This window comes from Haliotis cracherodii, unplaced genomic scaffold (genome assembly GCF_022045235.1).
Source record: "Haliotis cracherodii isolate W230 unplaced genomic scaffold, xgHalCrac1.p SCAF_7, whole genome shotgun sequence".
In the NCBI taxonomy this organism is placed as follows: Eukaryota; Metazoa; Mollusca; class Gastropoda; order Lepetellida; family Haliotidae; genus Haliotis; species Haliotis cracherodii.
Window position 1 is genome coordinate 35,789,264 of NW_027266330.1, and position 23,731 is coordinate 35,812,994.

At 42.0% G+C, this 23,731-nt stretch overlaps 1 protein-coding gene across 1 annotated transcript in view; it reads left to right on the forward strand.

Moving 5' to 3' along the window:
• Positions 1–23,731, forward strand: part of LOC139447170 (DNA polymerase alpha catalytic subunit-like) — a 58,064-nt gene that overhangs the window by 20,507 nt on the left and 13,826 nt on the right. Inside the window, exons 17-27 of the mRNA XM_071228372.1 lie at positions 1,409–1,493; positions 1,702–1,763; positions 3,132–3,227; positions 4,213–4,329; positions 4,496–4,680; positions 5,111–5,240; positions 7,026–7,139; positions 9,663–9,765; positions 10,016–10,137; positions 11,061–11,213; positions 12,230–12,352. Coding sequence (XP_071084473.1) covers positions 1,409–1,493; positions 1,702–1,763; positions 3,132–3,227; positions 4,213–4,329; positions 4,496–4,680; positions 5,111–5,240; positions 7,026–7,139; positions 9,663–9,765; positions 10,016–10,137; positions 11,061–11,213; positions 12,230–12,352 — 1,290 coding nt within the window. The remainder of the gene's footprint in view (positions 1–1,408; positions 1,494–1,701; positions 1,764–3,131; positions 3,228–4,212; positions 4,330–4,495; positions 4,681–5,110; positions 5,241–7,025; positions 7,140–9,662; positions 9,766–10,015; positions 10,138–11,060; positions 11,214–12,229; positions 12,353–23,731) is intronic.

Here is a 23,731-nt window from a genome sequence, read left to right on the forward strand (position 1 = left end):
ATACAGTATACAATACAAAGTACAATACAGAATGCAGCATACAAAACAATGCACAACATACAATACAATGTACAACATACAATTCAATGAACAACATACATTATGCAGCATACAAAACAATGCACAACATACAATACAATGTACAACATACAATACAATGAAGAACATACATTATGCAGCATACAAAACAATGCACAACATACAATACAATGTACAACATACATTCAATGAACAACATACATTACTATATACAGTATACAATACAAAGTACAATACAGAATGCAGCATACAAAACAATGCACAACATACAATACAATGTACAACATACAATTCAATGAACAACATACATTATGCAGCATACAAAACAATGCACAACATACAAAACAATGCACAACATACAAAACAATGCACAACATACAATACAATGTACAACATACAATTCAATGAAGAACATACATTATGCAGCATACAAAACAATGCACAACATACAATACAATGTACAACATACAATTCAATGAACAACATACATTATGCAACATACAAAATAATGCACAACATACAATACAATGTACAACATACAATTCAATGAAGAACATACATTATGCAGCATACAAAACAATGCACAACATACAATACAATGTACAACATACAATACAATGAAGAACATACATTATGCAGCATACAAAACAATGCACAACATACAATACAATGTACAACATACAATTCAATGAACAACATACATTATGCAACATACAAAATAATGCACAACATACAATACAATGTACAACATACAATTCAATGAACAACATACATTATGCAACATACAAAATAATGCACAACATACAATACAATGTACAACATACAATTCAATGAACAACATACATTATGCAGCATACAAAACAATGCACAACATACAATACAATGTACAACATACATTCAATGAACAACATACATTATGCAGCATACAAAACAATGCACAGCATACAATACAATGTACAACATACATTCAATGAACAACATACATTACTATATACAGTATACAATACAAAGTACAATACAGAATGCAGCATACAATACAATGTACACCATACAATACTATGTATAACATTTAATTTACAATGTGTACTGTACGACCCATTTGACTGAATTTCTGGGTTTTGCAGATTTTGCTATTCATTCAAAAACAGCCATTTTATTTCTTTATTTTAACATTTCAAAACTTCAGCTGTGAAACAACACATAAGTCTGGTCAAGATGTCATGTGATATCGTGAGTCAGAAACCATCTTTAACTTTAAATGTTCTGCGACAAAGCGATATGCTTTGAATCTCAATTTCAAATAATGTTTTTTAGCGTCATGTGTGCATATTAACCTGCAGCAGAGTTACCTCCCCTTCAATACTTTCAGATCATCGGGGCGGCCAGTCTGCTTCACAACAACTTCCACATGGACAAGCCAGCTCCCTCACAGCTCTTCCAGCAACACTTCTGTGGTGAGTACTGACTAGTAGTGTGCTGCTGTTCAGTAGTGTTTACAAACCCATTAATGAAGACTGAGTGGACTTGTGCCAGGATAGAGTCAATGCTTTGTGGAATATTGTGTAATGTGTGGAGAGAATAAACCTGAAATCTCATCCTGGATCCACGAGGATGGTCCACTTCTGAAAGTAACTGTTCTGTGACAAATTTTCTCTCTTGCAGCGATATCGAGGCCCAATGATTGTATATTCCCCTATGACTTCAAGGACAAAGCCCAGAAAGAGGTTAGTGTAGCTGTGTAGACTATCGTCTCACCCCCGTGGGGGTACTGGGTTGGAATATATATTCGTTCCCAGCAACGTAGGCTGATTGTAAGAGACTCCGGAATTGATCGTGTTGAGATCCTTGGTGACTGGGTTAGATAAGTGCCATCATGTCCCGAACGCGTGATTCGTTGCTCAATATATCAATCGATCACTGTATTGTCTGGTCCAGACGTATTTGTAGGCTGCCATTTTATAGGTGGAAAACTGCCAAGTGCAGCATTGAGCAACAAATAATGATGTCCTGTGCTGGTAGAAAGAGGCAACAAAATGGACATTATTGATTGTTTATCGTTTACTTAAAGCCGCACTCAGCAATATTCCAGCTATGTGATGGCGGTCTGTAAATTATCGAATCTCGACCAGACAAATCAGTGATTGACATCATGACCCACAATCCACGCAATTCGGGTACGATGACATGCATCAACCAGATCAGCGAGTCTGATCATTCGATGCTGTCATTTGGTTCTTACGACAAGCCTAATCAACTTTTACGTCATGCATAGGTTGCTGAAGACCCATTATTGATTGTGTATCATTGTACCAGATAGTGTGGATCGGTGCCTGTTATATCAACCTCTTTGAAGGCTGCCATAATATAGTTTCTTCTTTGATAAGCATTTAGAGGTTGGAGTACTAAGTAAGGATAAGAATTTATGGATGAACAACTTCTTTATTACAATTAAGAGCGATGTTTCGCTGTGCAGAGTTGCGTCCCTTGGGCACGCCAGAAACCTATGTTTGTGGGTTCGAATCCCGGTTCCCCCTGATTATGTTTCTAGGTTAGTCAGCACCATACCTGTGCTCGTGGGTTTCAAACCTGCATCACTTCGGGCTTTCCTCCCACATTAAGCTGACACGCCATGATATAACTGGAATACTGTTAAAAGCGGTGTTAAACCCAACTCACTCACTCACTCACTCACTCACTCACTCACTCACTCACTCACTCACTCACTCACTCAACTGAATCAAGACATGATTTGGGTCATACTTTTCGCGATTTTTCAATATTGATGGTGTCTAAATGGGGGCAGGCAACATTTATGGGTCACCTATCCGACTGTCTTGTTGGGTTTTGAAATAATTTCAAACACCTCTAGCCAGTGTCTTGAGTAAGTAGTTCGCTCACCAGCTTCAGTGGCAGAGAGGTTAGTGATGTCATTTGATTGTGACATTATGGTGACTGTTGACGTTTTCTTAAAAAGCATTGTGATGCAATTTCTCTGTGATACCAAGGTGATATTGCTTGACCTCATACAAGCAGTACCTTCTGTGGATGCCAGTTTTGGACTATAAGTTTACACCATACTTCTCTGTGCATAGAGTCGGACAATGAAGACGGAAATCCTTCCTAACGAGAGGGCGCTATTGGGTTTCCTGTTGGCCAAGATACATAAAGTCGACCCGGACATCATCGTGGTACGTGTGGGGGATAGTTATCTCGCTGATAATCTGGATCAGACAAATAATGTCAATCTGACAACTATGGAAACGGATTTCAAATGTTGCTGATGCTGGCAGTACTCATGGGTTACGATTTTGTCAAGTGATGTATTCCACCATTTACCCGAAGTACTGGACTTGTTGCCAGGCAATAGAAGGAAAGTAATCCAACCCATCCTTTGTATTGTATGTGGTATGTTATACATTTTTATAGCTAAAATGGATAGAATTATCAGTAAACCGCCTGCATGTTATCAGAAATCAGCAGGCCACTGTAACTCGATAATGCCCTCATATTGCATGACAAAGGAGCCACTATCACGCCCTTGTTAGGCAACGTCATAGGATATGGATAGGTGACGTCACGTTGAATAGTGACCTCATCTGGTTTGTTCTCTGACGTTTGTAAAAGTGGGTCAGTGACATTTGTGTTGATTGCAGAAAATTTTTCTTTTTATTAGATAACAAATTCCATCCATTTTAGCTATGATAACGGTAACGCTATTTTTCAGGGCATTATCATTTGCAGATGCCCTCGGTCTTTTCAACTGCCCTCCTTCGTCGGGCCGTTAATGGAAGACCTCGGGCTTCTGCAAATGATAATGTCCTGAAAAATAGCGTTACCCTTATAATATACTGCAGGGATCCAGGTACTAGTATCTGCTCAAATGTTGTTCATTTGTTCCCCGACCAGTGGATTCGTTTGCATTCCAGTTATCATTCTCAACTCCCTGGGGAGTATAGACCCAAACTGCCTACGGGCGCTAGAAGGTTATATATCCACAGCATATCAGGTACCCATTCCCCATGTTGCTGGAATATTAACAATTGTTGTGCTATTAATATTGTCTTGAAATGTATGTATTATTTAAGTAAATTGGGAGTAAATTGGGGAAATTTGATGATTCTGCACAAGGCTTATCTTGAGAGGATATTTCTCCAGTTAGAAACTGTATTTCAGGGTCACGATATCTTTGGGTTTGACATCGACATCTTCCTGCATCGAATCAATGCCAACAAGATACCACACTGGTCCAAGATAGGAAGGCTGAAGCGGACGACCATGCCTAAACTCTCGGTAAGTACAGCTGTCACATCTCTAAGTGATACAATTTGTCGAAAATCCTTGCTTTGTTTCAAATTTGTATAGACGTGAAGTTTATAAATTTTAAAAATTACCAAAATGAACATGTTAAATCACATTCTGCCAATGTATTCAATTCTGAATGAATGATATTTTTCAGAGTGGTCATGGAGGACGTGGTTTCAGTGAGAAGTCTGCTGCATGTGGGCGTTTGTTGTGCGACATCAAAATATCAGCACGCGAACTACTCCGTTGCCGTAGTTACGACCTAACAGAATTGTCTAATCAGATTTTGAAGCAAAAACGTGTGGAACTGGAGTTTGATGACATTAGAAATATGTACAGGTACGTGGTACTGTCAGAACAGCATGCTCTGCTACACTAAATGGACTTGTCTTTGCGAGTCGTGCCATCCTATGGGAAGAGCTTGAAGCAGAAACAAAATCATGTAGTGACGCCTCCTTCAGTACAGAATCGCTCTATAGTTTTGAGGTTTTTTTTGTTGTTATTTTTTATCCAGAGAAGGGGCATTTTGTGTGTATTCATTTCACATTTAATCCTTTTTTCTGATGACATAAAGCAACCTAAGTGCCTATATCTTCTTGAGTCTTTATAGACTCTATTTTATGGTTTATTTTCACTACTATAGGAACAAAGAAGATTCTAGTGTGACCCATGGCGGGGGATAGTGATAACGCTGTTGTTTTTATTTATTGTAGCCTGGTTGTGATAGATATATTGAAAGAGTGTTAAATACAATCCTTTTGTATTTCAGCTCCTCCAAACAGCTGCTGCAGCTCATAGAGCTGTCACTGGTGGACTCCACATACATCCTGAGGATCATGTATGAGCTGAATATCATTCCCCTGGCTCTACAGATCACAACCATCTGTGGCAACGTCATGGTGAGTTAAACTTTCCTTCCCCTGGCCCTACAGATCACAACCATCTGTGGCAATGTATGGTGAGTTAAACTTTCCTTCCCCTGGCCCTACAGATCACAACCATCTGTGGCAATGTATGGTGAGTTAAACTGTCCTTCCCCTGGCCCTACAGATCACAACCATCTGTGGCAATGTATGGTGAGTTAAACTCTCCTTCCCCTGGCTCTACAGATCACAACAATCTGTGGCAACGTCATGGTGAGTTAAACTTTCCTTCCCCTGACTCTACAGATCACAACCATCTGTGTCAACGTCATGGTGAGTTAAACTTTCCTTCCCCTGGCTCTACAGATCACAACCATCTGTGGCAACGTCATGGTGAGTTAAACTTTCCTTCCCCTGGCTCTACAGATCACAACCATCTGTGGCAACATCATGGTGAGTTAAACTCTCCTTCCCCTGACTCTACAGATCACAACCATCTGTGGCAACGTCATGGTGTCAAACCAACGCACTCACTCACTCATCCTGCTCTTGAATGAAAATCTATTGATGAGTTTCCTGTTTCCAAAAATATTCGGCGGCACAGATGGCCCAGTCGTCTAAGGCGCCTCAATTTGCTTTGCAGAGTTGCATCCCTTGGGCACTCCAGAAACCTATGATTTTGGGTTCGAATCCCGGCTCGCCCCGATTATGTTTCTTGGTTTGTCAGCACTAACCCATGCCTGTGGGTTTCATCGAAGTGGTAAACGTCAGAGACCTGCATCACTTCGGGCTTTCCTCCCACATTAAGCTGACACGCCGCGATATAACTGGAATACTGTTAAAAGCGGCATAAAAACCCAACTCACTCACTCACTCCTAAAATATTCCATGCTGTATTGTTTCTCAGGGGTTGATTTAACTGCTGGCCCGTTGGCCCATGGCCAGTTAAAATTACAAAGGGCTTGCTGAAACGTAAAGTAGATGGCACGTCTGGCTAGAAAAAACTTTACCCATTCTTTGTGTTTTTCATTTTTTTAATTGGACACTGCTCAGGAATCGTGTAATTTTGATGAGAAAATATGTAGGGGTGGTGAGGTCACCGTTAACTCAAAGAAAGATATATGTCGATCATCTCGGTAGAGTTACAAAAAGCCGCCATTTTGTAATATTGTGTAAAATCTTAATCTCAGTGCTGGCAAAGGTGTTTTAGGGGTGAGCAGTTCTAAAATATTCATAGCCCCACAGTTTGCTGAAGGGCCAGAAATTTATAAATATGTAGTGAAATCTACCCCTGGTTTTGTACAGCTGTAGACAGGAGGAAACACCATCGCTTGCTTTTCCTCTATCAAGCTCTGAATCTTTTCTGGTACTCAACACCAACATCACAACTTTGGCACTTCCAATGTAGTACAATGGACAATTTGTTGTGAACATTTCTTGCACATATCTTAAACATTGGACTACATATCCATGCTTGCCGTAAAAGGCGACTATGCTTGCCGTAAAAGGCGACTATGCTTGCCGTAAAAGGCGACTATGCTTGTCGTAAAAGGCGACTAACGGGATCGGGTTGACAGGCTCGCTGACTTGGTTGATGCATGTCATCGGTCCCAATACCGTAGATCGATGCTCATGATGTCAATCACTGTATTGTCTGGTCCAGACTCAATTATTTACAGACTGCTGTCATATAGCTGGAATATTGCTGAGTGCGGCGTTAAACAACAAACCAACCAACCAACATATCAACGAAGAATGTTTTTATTTCCAACTTCCACTGTGTTCTTTAGAAGGCAATGAGTGTGTATCTGTTGTCTCCAGGCACGGACCCTGCTGGGAGGGCGCTCGGAGCGGAACGAGTTCCTGCTGCTGCATGCCTTCCATGACAAGAACTTCATCCCCCCGGACAAGGAGTACAAGAAAAAAGCAGCAGCTGTAAGTACAGGAACTCTGGAATTTATAATTGATGGGAGGATAGTGTCATACTTCACTTACTTCATGTTACAGTACATGCAGGGAGTTCCTTATCTAGACCGGTATTCAGCACAAAGTCTGTAGCAAAGTCAAATTCCCATCTGTTGGCTTTTTATTTTTTGGGACTTTTATGCTTTATATTTTGTTTTGTTTTCATGATTTTGTCATGACAAAAATGAGTCCTTTTCCATTTCCGAAGAAGAACTTCAAAACAGTTAAATGTATCGTGTTGAAAATTGCTACATAGATCAGTCTAGTGGTGAACTGGTGCCTTTTGATAATTTTGATTTTGAAAAATACTGAACAGCATTTGTCTTATCTTCCCTAATCTGAATGTATGAAAGGGCAATGAACCAAGAATGGGGTAGAAGTAGCCAAACTCCGTTTATCATCCAAAACTGGCTCCCGCAGGAGATATTGCTTGGGTGAGATATCGCTGCAATGAAATTACATCACAATGCTTTGCAGACCATTATGACGTCATTGGTTACCATGACGTCACAATCAAATGACATCACTAATGGCTCTGCTACTGAAGCTGTTTGCAGTACTTTTTACACTGAAGACACTGCGTATTATTATCACAAATTGAAAAAGTTGAAAGAATGATGTAAGATGATAAATAAAATCTCACCCTCGTGTCTTTTGATGTCAAATATATCACCACGAGTTGATAAATCCAGTGACGTCACAATAGTCTTCAAGCATTGTGATGTAATTTCATTGCAGCGATATCTACAGTGTAGATATCGCTTGATCTCATCCAAGCGATATCTCCTGTGGGAGCCAGTTTTGGATGATACTGCTTATCATGTTGTGTGAAGGATTTGAATCAAACTTGCCATGACTCCCTAATCACTTGGTCCTTGTCCCCTAATGATGTATACCAATGCCTTGTAATGTTATTTTGAAATTAAGTACAAAATATAAAAACAAATGCCTCATGCCTCACAAGAAAATGTAATAATTATGTCTCCCCCAGAATGGAGGGAGACATATTGTTTTTGGCACGGTTCCCGTCGGCGTCGGCGTCGGCGTCGGCGTTCCCACCGTTTCCGGACCATGACTCAGAAACCGTTTAATATTTTTTCGCGAAACTCTGTATTCACATTAACCCAGCACTGAAGTGGTGCCTTTTGCTATTTAGAGATTTTTGACATTTTTATTTTTTCTCGTTTCCATGGAGATAACTTGAACATAGACTCTGAATGGGGGTAAGCTTGGTTTCCGGACCATAACTCGGAAAACGTTTAATATTTTTTCGCGAAACTTTGTATACACATTAACCCAGCACTGAAGTGGTGCCTTTTGCTATTTAGAGATTTTGACATTTTTATTTTTTCTCGTTTCCATGGAGATAAGTTGAACATTGACTCTGAATGGGGGTAAGCTTGGTTTCCGGACCATAACTCGGAAAACGTTTAATATTTTTTCGCGAAACTTTGTATACACATTAACCCAGCACTGAAGTGGTGCCTTTTGCTATTTAGAGATTTTTGACATTTTTATTTTTTCTCGTTTCCATGGAGATAAGTTGAACATTGACTCTGAATGGGGGTAAGCTTGGTTTCCGGACCATAACTCGGAAACCGTTTAATATTTTTTCGCGAAACTTTGTATACACATTAACCCAGCACTGAAGTGGTGCCTTTTGCTATTTAGAGATTTTGACATTTTTATTTTTTCTCGTTTCCATGGAGATAAGTTGAACATAGACTCTGAATGGGGGTAAGCTTGGTTTCCTGACCATAACTCAGAAACCGTTTAATATTTTTTCGCGAAACTTTGTATACACATTAACCCAGCACTGAAGTGGTGCCTTTTGCTATTTAGAGATTTTTGACATTTTTATTTTTTCTCGTTTCCATGGAGATAAGTTGAACATAGACTCTGAATGGGGGTAAGCTTGGTTTCCTGACCATAACTCAGAAACCGTTTAATATTTTTTCGCGAAACTTTGTATACACATTAACCCAGCACTGAAGTGGTGCCTTTTGCTATTTAGAGATTTTTGACATTTTTATTTTTTCTCGTTTCCATGGAGATAAGTTGAACATAGACTCTGAATGGGGGTAAGCTTGGTTTCCGGACCATAACTCAAAAACTGTTCAATATTATTTCATGAAGTTGTAACATATTAACCAAGTCCGGAAGTGGTGCCCATTAGGTGTTTGAAATTTCTAGGAGTTCTATTTTTGTCTCTGTTATTTAGTAATGGAGGGTGGGAATGAAGAGATGGGGTTTAACGTGAAGTAAACGAATGAATGGGGGTTAGGGGAGTGGGGGGAGACATATGTTTTTACGAGTAAAAACACTTTCTAGTTATTTTATTGTGGCCCAACAGGAGCCTGTAAAAACTCCTGACCATACAAACCAGTGACTGAAAGACCGACTTGGGTCAAATGTCACTGGCTTTTGTCTAGTTGGTCAGCGTATTTGTCAAGCCTTGTGATGTGTAAAAGTTCAAGGTTATGTTGTCTACAGACTGAGACTGACGATGTTGAAGGGGAAGACAACTCCTCCAAGTCTCGGAAAGGGCGGCGGAAACCGGCCTATGCTGGTGGCCTGGTGTTGGAACCCAAGAAAGGTAACTGTTCATGTAGCTTTGTAGCCACTGTCAGTGTTGCCAAGGTCTGACAAACCATGAATGAATCATTGCCTGGTACCAGATCAGCGATGTAAATCACTGGATTGTCTGGTCGACTCCCATTATTTACACACCGCCGTCACATAGCTGGAATATTGCTGAGTGCGGCGTTAAACAACAAATAAACCAACCAACCAACCAACAACCTGAAATATATCATTACTAAGTGTGATGTGATGATGTGTTTCAGGGTTCTATGACAAGTTCATCCTGCTGCTGGACTTCAACAGTCTGTACCCCTCCATCATCCAGGAGTACAACATCTGCTTCACCACCATTACCAGGACCCCCGTCGTCAAGAAGGAACACACGGTCAGTTTGTGTTTCTAGGTTTGTCAGCACCATACCCGTGCTCGTGGGTTTCACCGAAGTGGTAAACGTCTGAGACCTGCATCACTTCGGGCTTTCCTCCCACATTAAGCTCGCACGCTGCGATATAACTGGAATACTGTTAAAAGCAGCGTTAAACCCAACTCACTCACTCACAGTCAGTATGTGGTCAGCGTTCTGTGGAGCAGGTGGCCCTCAAAGTTAGGGCTGTGTTCTGGCCAAAAATTGTGCTGCATTGTGATATGTGCTATGATATATTGGGAGCTAAAGTGTTGGACACTGATTGCACATACAGATCCTATTTTCTACATACTAAAGTAAATATTACTCAGCATGGGGGGCGATCGGGTAGCCTAGTGGTTAAAGCGTTTGCTCGTCACACCGAAGACCCGGGTTTGATTCCTGACATTGGTACAATGTGTGAGCCCATTTCTGGCGTACCCCGCCATGATATTGCTGGAATATTGCTAAAAGAGGCGTAAGACCATACTCACTCACTCACTATAACAATAAAGTACAGATTCTTGTATTTCTTTGGGTTGAGTCCCGTCTGGGATTAGAACCCTTACTGCCAGAGTGAGTCATCTAATAGCCAGCACTCAAAGTCTAACTCACACAGTCACCGAGGCTTCCTTTAAAATGAAACAACTGGTAGTCCAGATCACATACTTTGTATACCCCTCTGACAAGTGTAAATTGGCACGGCTCCCATGGCTGAAAGCAATGATCACACAATGTCATTAGCTTTCGGCCATGGGAGCCATGTCAATCTTCTTTTCTCTGACTAAGCAGGACAAGTTGTAAATTAGACTGGGCAAGTAGTAAGTTTTAAGTTTAGGCAACTAGTAAGTTTTGGTATCTGCCACCACGGTAATAACACTCACATCTGCTGCTGTTTCTGCTAGGAAGAAGATGAGGAAGAAGCACTGCCAGACCTCCCTGACCCTGACCTTGAACCTGGCATCCTGCCAACAGAGATCCGGAAGTTGGTGGAGAGCAGACGTCAAGTGAAGCAGCTGATGAAGACGCCTGATCTCGCTCCGGAACAGTACATGCAGGTAGGTACCTACTGAGTACACCCCAGTCAGTCAGATTCGTTTCATTTGGGGAGTTCCATGTCTTCTTTCAACTAACGTCCTTTGAGCATGCGCAGTCTGTATTGAAATTGTTTCATTTCTCTGGCACCCCTATTTTGTAGCTTGGGACCTCCATTATTTAAGCTGGGACCCCTATATTTAAGGGCTTCGAGTCCCCTGGACCCCCATCATGTATCCCCCAAGAGACCGCCTCCGTGGTCTTGTGGTAGAGCGTCCGCCCGGAGGGCGGAAGGTCCGGGGTTCGATCCTTGGCCGCGTCATACCAAAAGACGTTAAAAGATGGTACTTGTTGTTATCCTGTCTGGCGCTCGGCATTAAGGGGCTAAAACAAGGACTGGTCGGCTCGGAGTCAGTATACTGTGTCTGAGTGGGGTATTCATGTTAAACTGCGGCATGGTATCTCAGTGGGCTAGTGCAAGCACGCACGCATGCGCTCAGATTCACTCTCATATTCGATGAATCGAATTCGTTATTCGTGGTCACTAGAATCGAATATTTACCCCAAAAAAATTTAAAAGAGTGTTTTTTACTTGAAGTAGTCAAAGCAAGATATGCAAAATGGAAAGTGGACAAGCCACGCAGTAGTCTGTTGTGTGGGTCATCTACAACTCCAACCTGGTTAAACGACTGATTGTCCATAACAATCATCAATTATTTGGACCCCAAAGATAGTGTTGTAGCGAGTGATCGCTGTATTTTTCATTGAATATTATAAATAATACATCAACTGCTGACTCGTACTCGTAAATAAATATTCGTATTCGAAACCCGATATTTGTGATACGTATCGTATTTACGTCATTGTGTATTCGTTGCAGCCCTATCCAATACGATACCTCTCTGCATGACAGCCCCATAAGAGGTTGCGTCAACTTTTTAGCCAGCCAATCAGGCTCGAGAATTCTAAATTCTTGCCATATATATTTATGTTGGGCGTTCAAAGTTTGTCCTGACTATTGAGCTTTGCCTTGTTTCAGTACGACATCCGCCAGAAGGCCCTGAAGCTGACGGCCAACAGCATGTACGGCTGTCTTGGTTTTACGTTTTCCCGGTTCTACGCCAAACCTCTGGCCGCCCTCATCACAGGCAAGGGCAGAGAGGTAAGTCGGTGAAGGTTCTCCTGCTTCCTTGTGTGGATGCTTGGTTAGAAGAGGTCCTCCTCAGTTCCAGTGCTTGTCATAACGGGCAACTAAATGACAGGGGGCCACAGGCATCAATGGCAGATTCAGACGGGGTGGAGGGGAGGTGTCATTGTCAACATATGTCAGTGTGTTTGTTCACCCTGACAACACCACACCCAGCCACACCAACACCCTCACACCGCCACATCAACACCCTCACACCACCACACCAACACCCTCAGACCCTGACAACACCACCCTGACACCCCCAGACCCTGACACCTACACCCTCACACCCCCAGACCCTGACACCTACACCCTCACACCCCCAGACCCTGACACCTACACCCTCACACACCCAGACCCTGACACCACCACCCTCACACCCCTGGACCCTGACACCTACACCCTCACACCCCCAGACCCTGACACCACCACCCTCACACCTCCAGACCCTGACACCTACACCCTCACACCCCCGGTCCCTGACACCACCACCCTGACACCCCCAGACCCTGACAACACCACCCTCTCACCCCAAGACCCTGACACCCCCAGACCCTGACAACACCACCCTCACACCCCCAGACCCTGATAACACCACCCTCACACCCCCAGACCCTGACAACACCACCCTCACACCCCCAGACCCTGACACCTACACCCTCACACCCCCAGACCCTGACAACACCACCCTCACACCCTCAGACCCTGACAACACCACCCTCACACCCCCAGACCCTGACACCCCCAGACCCTGACAACACCACCCTGACACCCCCAGACCCTGACACCCCAACCCTGACAACACCACCCTCTCACCCCAAGACCCTAACAACGCCACCCTCACACCCCCAGACCCTGACACCACCCTCACACCCTCAGACCCTGACAACACCACCCTCACACCCCCAGACCCTGACAACACCACCCTCACACCCCCAGACCCTGATAACACCACCCTGCCACGATCAGACCCTCACAACACCACCCTCACAACACCACCCTCACACCCTCACAACACCCCCCTCACATCCTCAGACCCTGACATTACCACCCTCACACCCCCAGACCCTGATAACACCACCCTCACACCTCCAGTCCCTAACACCACCACCCTCACACCCCCAGACCCTGAAAACACCACCCTCACACCCCCAGACCCTGACAACACCACCCTCACACCTCCAGTCCCTAACACCACCACCCTCACACCCCCAGACCCTGAAAACACCACCCTCACACCCCCAGACCCTGACAACACCACCCTCACACCTCCAGACCCTGACAACACCACCCTCACACCCCCAGACCCTGACATTACCACCCTCACACCCCCAGACCCTGACAACATAACCCTCACACCCCCAGACCCTGAGTCGTATGTGACGTTGCCTATAAAATCAACCACTGGTGTGTCTGGGCCAGACTCCAAAATTTACAGGCAACCATCATACTGCTGGAATGTTGCCGACCGTCATTAAACAACAACCTGATTTTGTTGGGAATAGCTAATTGAAGTCAGATAGTTATGAATACAATATGCCTTTTTGAAAGTGGTCACATGTGACAATTGTTATTCAACACTTTGTTACATTTGACGACTTTCTAAAAGGTGGGTCATGGGTGGCCCAGTCTAAGGCTCCGCGATTCGCTGTGCAGAGTTGCATCCCTTGGGCACACCAGAAACCAATGATTGTGGGTTCGAATCCCGGTTCTCCCCGATTATGTTTCCAGGTTTGTCAGCACCATACCCGTGTTCGTGGGTTTCACCGCAGTGGTAAACATCCGAGACCTGCTTGTCAGGGGCGTCCACAAAGTACATGATCAAAACTACCAGTTGTCGGACTTTCATTCTTCAGGAATCCTCGGTGGCTGACTTTGTTTGCTGGCGATTTGGTGCTTCACTCTGAGAGTGTGGATTTGAATCCCGATGGGACTCTACCAAAAATAGTAAAAGAATTTGCACATTAATAAGAAAGTGTTATTCCAAGTATAACAATTATTACAAGTCAGATAGTGTTTCCCTTTATAGGAATGTTCCGGATAATGGCACCAAAATGTGCCTCGGACTGATAACTCCGTGCTGTCAGTCACTGTGTCTGGTAATAGTGCAGTATCCCTTTTGACTTGTAGGCATTTTCTAACTCCAACAGTATACAGACTGTCAGTTAGCCATAATGTATCACAACGGAATACAACAGATGAAGTGTCCGCTTTGGTCACTTTGATTTCAAAGGGTTTTTATTGACTTTTACCTCAAAGAACAAAGACAGTGTGATCATCATATTATATTATCCGACCTGGCAATGTATTACATGATTCAAAAGCTTGGTGACTGGCAAAAGGCAAATGATGCTGTCAAACCAGGGGTCTGGAAAATTTAAAATCCCAATCTGACATTTGCATTTAGGCCACGACCCCTTCAAAAAGCGTATTTTAGTACGACTTTTTACACACACATTACAAGTTGTTACGTATTCATAATATGATGAATTATGAATTGTTTCAAGTTAAATTGTTTAATTCACCGGACAGTTAATAACAAATAATATCATTTTAGATATATATGGAAAACATACGTTTGTTTCTGTTATAAGAATGATCTGTTAACGTAGTGAACGGTCTAATTAATATTCATGAGTCTGCTCAAGTGTACGCGTTGTAACATTTGGATCGAGACTATTATCCCATATTTGGTTATCACGTAAACTCACCGGAAAAGTGTTTTTTTTAAACTAAAGATTATTTAAAAACAAGACAGATGATATAATCCTAAATCCTAAAATATCGTTGATAGCAATAGTTATTTCAATATTTTTTTCCTCTTAATTATTGACCATAAAAAAATTTGATACCGATTGTCACAGAAAGCAAAATGGCGGTCAATCAAGATTCAATATACGACTAGCTACTGAAAACAATAAAATCTGCAAATCCTCATTGTATGTCAACCAAGTGAAAGTCGTTAGCCACGACTTACAAAATGATCATTCAGACTTTGAGGGTTTGGCAGATCTGCTCGACTGATCTGCGTCGGTCGACTGGCTGTCGTCATGCTTTCGCTTCTTGTCTGAGGTTACGTATCGTAGCATTGTGAGGATAATGAGGTACATCGATGATGCAAGGTATTTATGTACAGTTGTAAACACATTTTACTCAAATTAACTAGATGTTCTCAATAATTAATCCTCGATTAATCAGTGTGAACTCAGTTTATTGCCTATTACAGTGATTGACCGATTGGACTATCATTGTAGGTACGATGTATTTACAGCAATCAAAACAAAGCTTGTTAGTGTAGATAATCTTCATTGTGTCAACAGAAATTGCTCAGTCCTAACTGTTGATCATGTCCGGTCAAAATTTACGAATGTCCAGACAATACTTTTTAAAATGTCCGGACAGAAAAATTTAAATGTCCGGTATGCAATATTTTAAACCGGACATTTGAGATTCCCAATCGGACATGTCCGGCGCATATGACGGTTTCCGGACCCCTGTGTCAAACATATATAATTTTTTGATTTGAAGTTTACATGATATATGGCTTTTCCATTGGACGAGAGGTCGGTCACATGACCATGAAATTGACGTTCATAAGTGTATGAACGACACAACAAGGGGAAATCAATCTGTTTTGCTTGTTTCACGTTACGGTTGCATGCCATTTGCACTGGCAATGGAGAGGGATAAAAAATCAAACGTGTGGGTACATTTTGATTTAGACAGTGTTAAAAAGAAAACTAAATGCCATTTGTGTGGCCTTATCCTTAGTTACACTGGCAGCACGACTAGCACAATGAGAAAACATCTGACAAGCAAACATCCCAGCGCTGACGCTGATCTCACACGTACAGTTCGAAAGCAAGCCACCCTAGGTCCTGGTATGTTTGGCAATTATGGCATAAAAAGCCTGTTGATCGAGCGTGGTATGAAAGAGTAACACGAAAGACTATATTTATGTGTGTCCGAGATCTACGACCACTGAATATTGTCCAAGGTGAAGGCTTCCGAGATTTCTGTGAAGAATTAAATCCGAACTATCAAGTACCGTGCTCCACCACGATTCACAACTACCTGATTAAGACCTTTGACGATACAAAATCAGAACTAAAAATCAAGTTACAGTCAATCCCATATGTTGCTCTCACGACCGACATGTGGACAAGTGTTGCTACCGAGGGATATATAACTGTAACATTTTCATGCTCATTTTCTAAACAACTGGTCACTGGAATCTTGTGTACTTGCTACACGCCAAGTTGAAGAACGTCATACAGGGGAAAACGTCCTATTTTCGGGTACTCGAGTACGAGTTGAGTTTCACCCCTCGGGTACTTGAGTCCAAAAATTTGGACTCGTGGAAGCCCTATTGTTGTATGGCTGTCAGTGTAAACATGAAGTTGCACGTACTAAATAAAACTGTGTTTAGATCTTGGCCTACATCCTTTGAGGGAAGAAATTGTGATAAAAAAATTATTAGAATTGACTTTCACTTTGTGTGAGTTCATTGGAGTATGAACCTTTATAGAGTCTGTGCCAATCATTGTATGAACATCACCCCATTCTTTTATGTTGCACTAGTTAAAATGTCATGTCATGCCAAAGAATCAGGTGTTCTTTAACTTCTTTTGAGTAGTATAATTTGGGAGAAACAGCACACTATTTGATGAGAATGTCAAAAACCTGAAGTTTTTGATGAATCTGAGAGTGACCGGCACTGCCTGGTAGTGGCCGGGCCAATGGATGTGGGTGAAACTGTCAAATGAAGCCATTGACTGTCAGTCAAACCAGTCTGATCTGTCAAAAACAGGTTTGAAGTTGCTAAAATTAGAAACTGGCCGGTTAAACATAAAATTAAAATCAGATAGGAGATTTTGATTTGTGTAATCTCTCATTTTCAATTTATGGACATGCACGCACGCACACACGTACGCACACATGCACGTCACTATACAGGTGCAGTAATCTTGAACGCAAGGTATGTTAGTAAAGTAAGACGAGTTCTATGGATGAACAACTTCTTTATTACAATTTGTGCATCCATAGAACTCGTCTTACTTCATCACTCCAACTTCTAAATGCCACTGAAAGAAGGTTTGTTAGTGTTATAGCAGGGTAACCATGGTAACAGGGTTTTATAAGAAGCCAAATAGTGCATCATATACTCATAGCCATAAAGAATTGACCTGTGAATTATATGGGTCTGTTCTCAAAGTGTATGTGTAAAGGATGCACTATTTTGCGTCAAGTCAAACCCTGTTGGATATGCATTTCAAGTCGTATGGGACACAATCAAGTATGACTGTTTGGATTGGTCCTGTGAGCCTGGCTCCTGAGAGTTTCTTGGGCTCCAGTCCTGCCCCACAATGAAGTACAGTGGGAATTGATTTCAGCTTCACCGGCTATCACATGTTAGGTCACATGTGCATTATGCAAATGCTTACCAGTACTTCCGGCTCTCTACTCACGGAGGTTGATTGTTTTACCGTGTCAGGTGGTTTGACAATCTGCATCGAGGCGAGGGTCATTTCAACTTTATTTGCAGAAATTATTAAACTTTATTCAAGGAAAAGAGATACAAATCATGTTTATGTATGGAAATAGTTATTGGAACAGTTATTTAGGACGAAATGCGAAGTTTTATTGTCAAATGCTGGGCTGGCTATCGGACGCCGGTTGACATCGCCAGTGGAAAAAAATGTGAGATCTTCGACTCCGTGTATAAGACGACCCCCCTTCTTAGCTCCCTCATTTTAGGTACGAAAAACTCGCCTTATACACAGCGATATACAGTATTACATGTGGTGTCTCCTTGGGCATGTGTTTTTTCCCAAAATGAGTAAACATTTAGAGATTTTAAGAAAATGAAATAATGTTTTAGATGTATATGATGGTTCTAAATATATAGGTTTGACTGGGAAAGTAAATTAGCTCGTAATTGTGTTTCGGAAATTAGCTCCGTTGCATGCATGCTGAAAAAGCTTCATTGAGTATTTACGTGCGCTGTTTTTTTACATTTGAGTTTTTCATTTAATACATGCGTTAAGTGAAAGTAATTGGGTTTTGTATATTCTTTGGGGGGTACTTTATGCAAATACGCAGCTTATCTGATTGCAGGTTAAGTGGAATGATTACAACAGCTCACGTGGAACATTTACTGACCCAGATAGTGTTAGAAATGAAGCATGAACGCCAAGGCTTCCTTGTCATAATGTAGGAAAGTCAAGGGGTCTTTGTCATAATCATCAGACCAGTGAAGATCTTGGGTAGAACAGGTCTTCAGCACCCCATACTTGTCGTAAAAGGCGACTATGCTTGTCATAAGAGGTGACTTTCGTGATTGGGTGGTCTGGCTTGCTGACTTGGTTGATGCATGTCATCATTTTCTAATTGTGTGGATCATGATATCAATCACTGTCTGGTTCAGACGGGCGGTCGGGTAGCCTAGTGGTTAAAGCGTTGGCTTGTCAGGCTGAAGACCCAGGTTCGATTCCCGACACGTGTACAATGTGTGAAGCCCATTACTGGTGTCCCCTGCCGTGATATTTCTGGAATATTGCTAAAAGTGGCGTAAAACCTCACTCACTCACTCGCTCTGGTTCAGACTCCTTATTTACAGAACACCTTTAAAATGATTCAATATTGCTGATTGCAGCGTTAAACAAAAACTAAAAGCAAAATCATCATGTTAATAGTTAAAAAGTTTAGGTTCCCTATATTCAAACACTATAGGAACAACACTTAGGACTATGCTACTGCATAGTAATAACATAATATAAGCACCGCCTCTGTGGTCTAGTGGTAGAGCGTCCGCCTGGAGAGCGGAAGGTCCGGGGTTCGATCCCCGACCGCGTCATACCAAAAGACGTTAAAAGATGGTACTTGTTGTTACCCTGTCTGGCGCTTGGCATTAAGGGGTTAAAACAAGGACTGGTCGGCTCGGAGTCAGTATACTGTGTCTGAGTGGGGTATTCATGTTAAACTGCGGCATGGTATCTCAGTGAGCTAGCACTATAAATCGGCATATTCCGGACTAGTACAAGCAGCCACACAAACACACACATAAAGGTACATGCACGTCGCTATATAAGTGCAATAATCTTGGACGCGACGTTAAACCCCATTTCACCTCACCATAATATAAGCACACCCCAAAAACCTTGTTTTCTGCAAGCCTTGGGATTCCTTTACCATTAGTGACTCAGGTTTGCTGCTGGTGCCAATTTGCATCCCCAAATTATCCTTAAAACAGCATCAAACCCACACACTAAGTAGCAGACTTAGAAACTGCTTTCTGAGAGTCATAACTCCCTCGTAACCTGAGTTTCTGCAGGCTGACGCTAAGTGTTGGATGCAATCTGCAGCAACATCACACAGGCATATTAATGGACGGGGGACAGGTGTGGGTGAAAAGTCCTCAAATTCTATTTAACACAGGTTTTTCACTTAACATTGAAATATTTAACTAAATTTACCAAGCAAACCGGGAATTAGCTTTGCCGGGCCTGTCTATACAGACAGAAATTACAGTCTATTTTCTCATAAGGTTCACGGCAATCGGCATGAACAGCAAATGACATGTTTGCATACTTCATCTGCGTAATCTCAATTACCTGAACCAACGAGGCTGGACTGCAATGGAAGGGGGACATAGCGAGGGGTGTGTGGTCCAGGGACCGTCTCAAAAGTACTAACGTAAATTAAAGCAACATCCTTTATGTAAGGAGTGAGTTTGGTTTAATGTCTGGGACTACTTTGAATAGTATATATCATGGGGTGTCGGCTTCATTGGGGGGTGGGGGTGGGGGGGGTAGAGCATGAATTGACGCAGGTGTTAGGTGTTTACCACTTCGGTGAAACCCATGAGCACGGGTATCGTGCTGACGATCCTAGGAACATGATCAGGGCAATATGTACAGCGACTTTGCCCAATTAGTACTATTGATATTTTGATTGTTAAATTGGGTGATGCAGTCGGGACAGCAACATGGTTTTGTAAAAAAAAATGGTGATATTTTTTAGGTCTCTCGAAAAGTCATTGAATTATTATTTGGCCTTGATAAGACTGTGAAAATGGACAGTGCCCCTTGAACATAATTTTCATAGTTCGAAGACAAAACATCAGGGTACAACTACTCATTGTCAGTAACCACATAGAAATGTCTCTTGCAATGATTGGTTACTTCTGCTGAATTTGCTTGAATCTGTAACAAATTGAATTTTTTTCCATTACAATGACAGCATTGATTGCTGTCAAAAATTGTTCATTATCTCTACACTGGCACAGCCTAACTTTACATAAATATGTAGAATACAGGAGATTAAACGCTATTGAAGGTTTTAGTGTTTTCTTTTTTCTGAACTTTTCTGAAGAAGTTGGGACTAAAACAGTGGCCAATGTGACCTAAATTTCAATTTGTCTACTGTCTAAATTCTGAGGTAGCCAAATGACTACCTTCAAAAATATCTTGTGGCGACTAAATTCTATTGCTACACATATGTAGACACAAAAATAAACATGTCTGCTACTGATTGTACTTGCAAATTATTCAAGAATGAACCGAAATGCATAAATGTTAATGTAATTAGTATTTTATTTTAGTTGATAGTTTATTGGATAAGCAAGGATGTACCTATATAATCTAGGAATATAAATTCACAAATAACAAAACTCAAGTACAGTTTCCACTAATATACAATTCCAAGACTAGTGCTATGACTTGTACGTATAATAGTTATTTGATGAAAGATAATTTCAAATGCTTTTGGCTACAATATTGGCTTGACTTCTTGATTTTACCACTGGCTACCTCGAACAAATACTTGTAACCACTGGGTTAAAATTTAAACTTTGAGGCCCGCCTCTTTGGGATTCCCTCTCCTCCATACCTGGTCCCTGTGGATTCCCTCTCCTCCCTACCTGGTCCCTGTGGATTCCCTCTCCTCCATACCTGGTCCCTGTGGATTCCCTCTCCTCCCTACCTGGTCCCTGTGGATTCCCTCTCCTCCATACCTGGTCCCTGTGGATTCCCTCTCCTCCATACCTGGTCCCTGTGGATTCCCTCTCCTCCCTACCTGGTCCCTGTGGATTCCCTCTCCTCCATACCTGGTCCCTGTGGATTCCCTCTCCTCCATACCTGGTCCCTGTGGATTCTGGGGCACAATACAATATGTTCCTCATACTGCTTGCTTGTGTTGAGAGGTCGACCGCCTCCGTGGTCTAGTGATAGAACGTCCGCCCGTAGAGCGGAAGGTCCGAGGTTGTATCCCCGGCCGCGTCATACCAAAAGACGTTAAAAGATGGTCCTTGTTGTTACCCTGCCTGGCGCTCGGCATTAAGGGGCTAAAACAAGGACTGGTCAGCTCAGAGTCAGTATACTGTGTCTGGGTGGGGTATTCATGTTAAACTGGGGCATGGTATCTCAGTGAGCTAGCACTATAAATCGGCATCAGTCCGGACTAGTACAAGCAGCCACACACATACATAAAGGTACATGCACGTCGCTATATAAGTGCAATAATCTTGGACGCGACGTTAAACCCCATTTCACCTCACCTCACCTTTTGAGAGGTAATTGTAAGGGCTTTTGTACACATACAAACAGTGTGTGATGCCTATTGACTGGAAGACCACAGCTACAACTAACGACACTCAAATTCAACATGTTATATTCAAATAAACCTTTCTCCATCTTATAAGGAGTTGTTCTAGAACTACAGATTAATGCTATTAAAGAATTTAATGTGTTCAATTATGACGTGAAGTTTACTTTTGAAAGTTTTGACACAATCCCTTAACTCCAATTTGCTGTGTTTGTCTAGATTTGAGACCATCACCATCAACTGAAATAGTCCCACTTCCTGGTCCGTCTTCACTGTTGTTTGTTTGTTAAGTGGTAGCTCGTCAACAAGGATTAACAACGCCAGCATCAGGTTCCCAACATGAAGTTCAGCTTAAAACAATGCCTTTATGTGAGGCGATCTCGTAATATGAAACTAGCCTTGAATAAACAAACAATCACCTCGTCTCCTTCCAAGTGATACTCTCAATAAAGACAAGGGTTAAGTGGGATTTGCAACGTGGAGAAATTATTTCTAATTCTGGACTGTATTCCCATAGGAAAAGACGACCTGGAGTCGATGCTGATGGTTGGGGGATGTGGGAGGTTAATCTTGAAAGGGATGTGGGATCGTCATGGTTGTGCTTTCATTACGGAGACATTTCACACTTGGTTGTCATGGCGAGGAGATTGTGGTGGAAATCATTGACTTTGCTCGTGGACTTGTCACCATATTATTAAAGTTAATACAATTTGGATGATGTCCAAGGGTTGAATCTTTGGCTTGGTTTGTGGAATCCATTTTGTTGAGATTTAAGACTCACTAAAGACAAGAACGTGAGATTGTGTCCATGTGCGTGACAATATTCTGGGGATGTAGCACTATCGACAGAACAACTGATAATAGTTGAGAAAATTTCACTGAACTAAACGTTTAATTAACTTTTTTTGTGTGATAAATCTTGTGTTTTGTTATTAAGGTAGTTGTAGCCTACTGTGTTTTGTCATAAAAATAAAAATAAAAATACTATTTCCTTCCCAACTGAGTTAAGATTTAACTCACTCGCGTGGGAAATAGTTTGAGGGATATGGAAATGGGTCTCAGAGCATGACCATGATACTTATTCATTATTTCTTAATCAAACCACACAGCTATCAGTCTAGCCATGGTGCCTTTCACTTTGTTGGAAAGGCCTTATGAGCTGGTGTTGCGTCTGTTGTCGTCGTGGGGGCGGTCGGGTAGCCTAGTGGTTAAGGCGTTCGCTCGTCACGTCAAAGACCCGGGTTTGATTCCCGACATGGGTACAATGTGTGAAGCCCATTTGTGGTGTCCCCCACCGTGATATTGCTGGAATATTGCTAAAAGCGGCGTAAAACCATACTCACTCACTGTTGTCGTCACGCACAAGTTTCACATGTTTGACTTATCTAAAATGGCCGGATGGATTCATCTGAAATTTTGTATGGATGTTTGTAACTGTGAGGGGGTCCAACTTTGTTCAAGTCATCAAAATTGGAATTTCAATATGGCTGCTCGCCAGCTAGCCATCTTTGATTTAAAAAAAAATATGTTTATAAATCTTCTTAACTCTGAAACATGGTGGGTAAGATGTAGTACCAAGTACAAAGAACCAAGGAACTGATGAAGGTGAAACTCTACATGCTTTTCCCACCAATGATTAGATCTGAATATTTTCAAGAGGTTTGAATCATTTCTTTTCCAAAGTTAAGAAATTTGATATGTTTAGTAAGTTGTGGAGCCCAACACATACGTTCCACTTTCCAAGATATT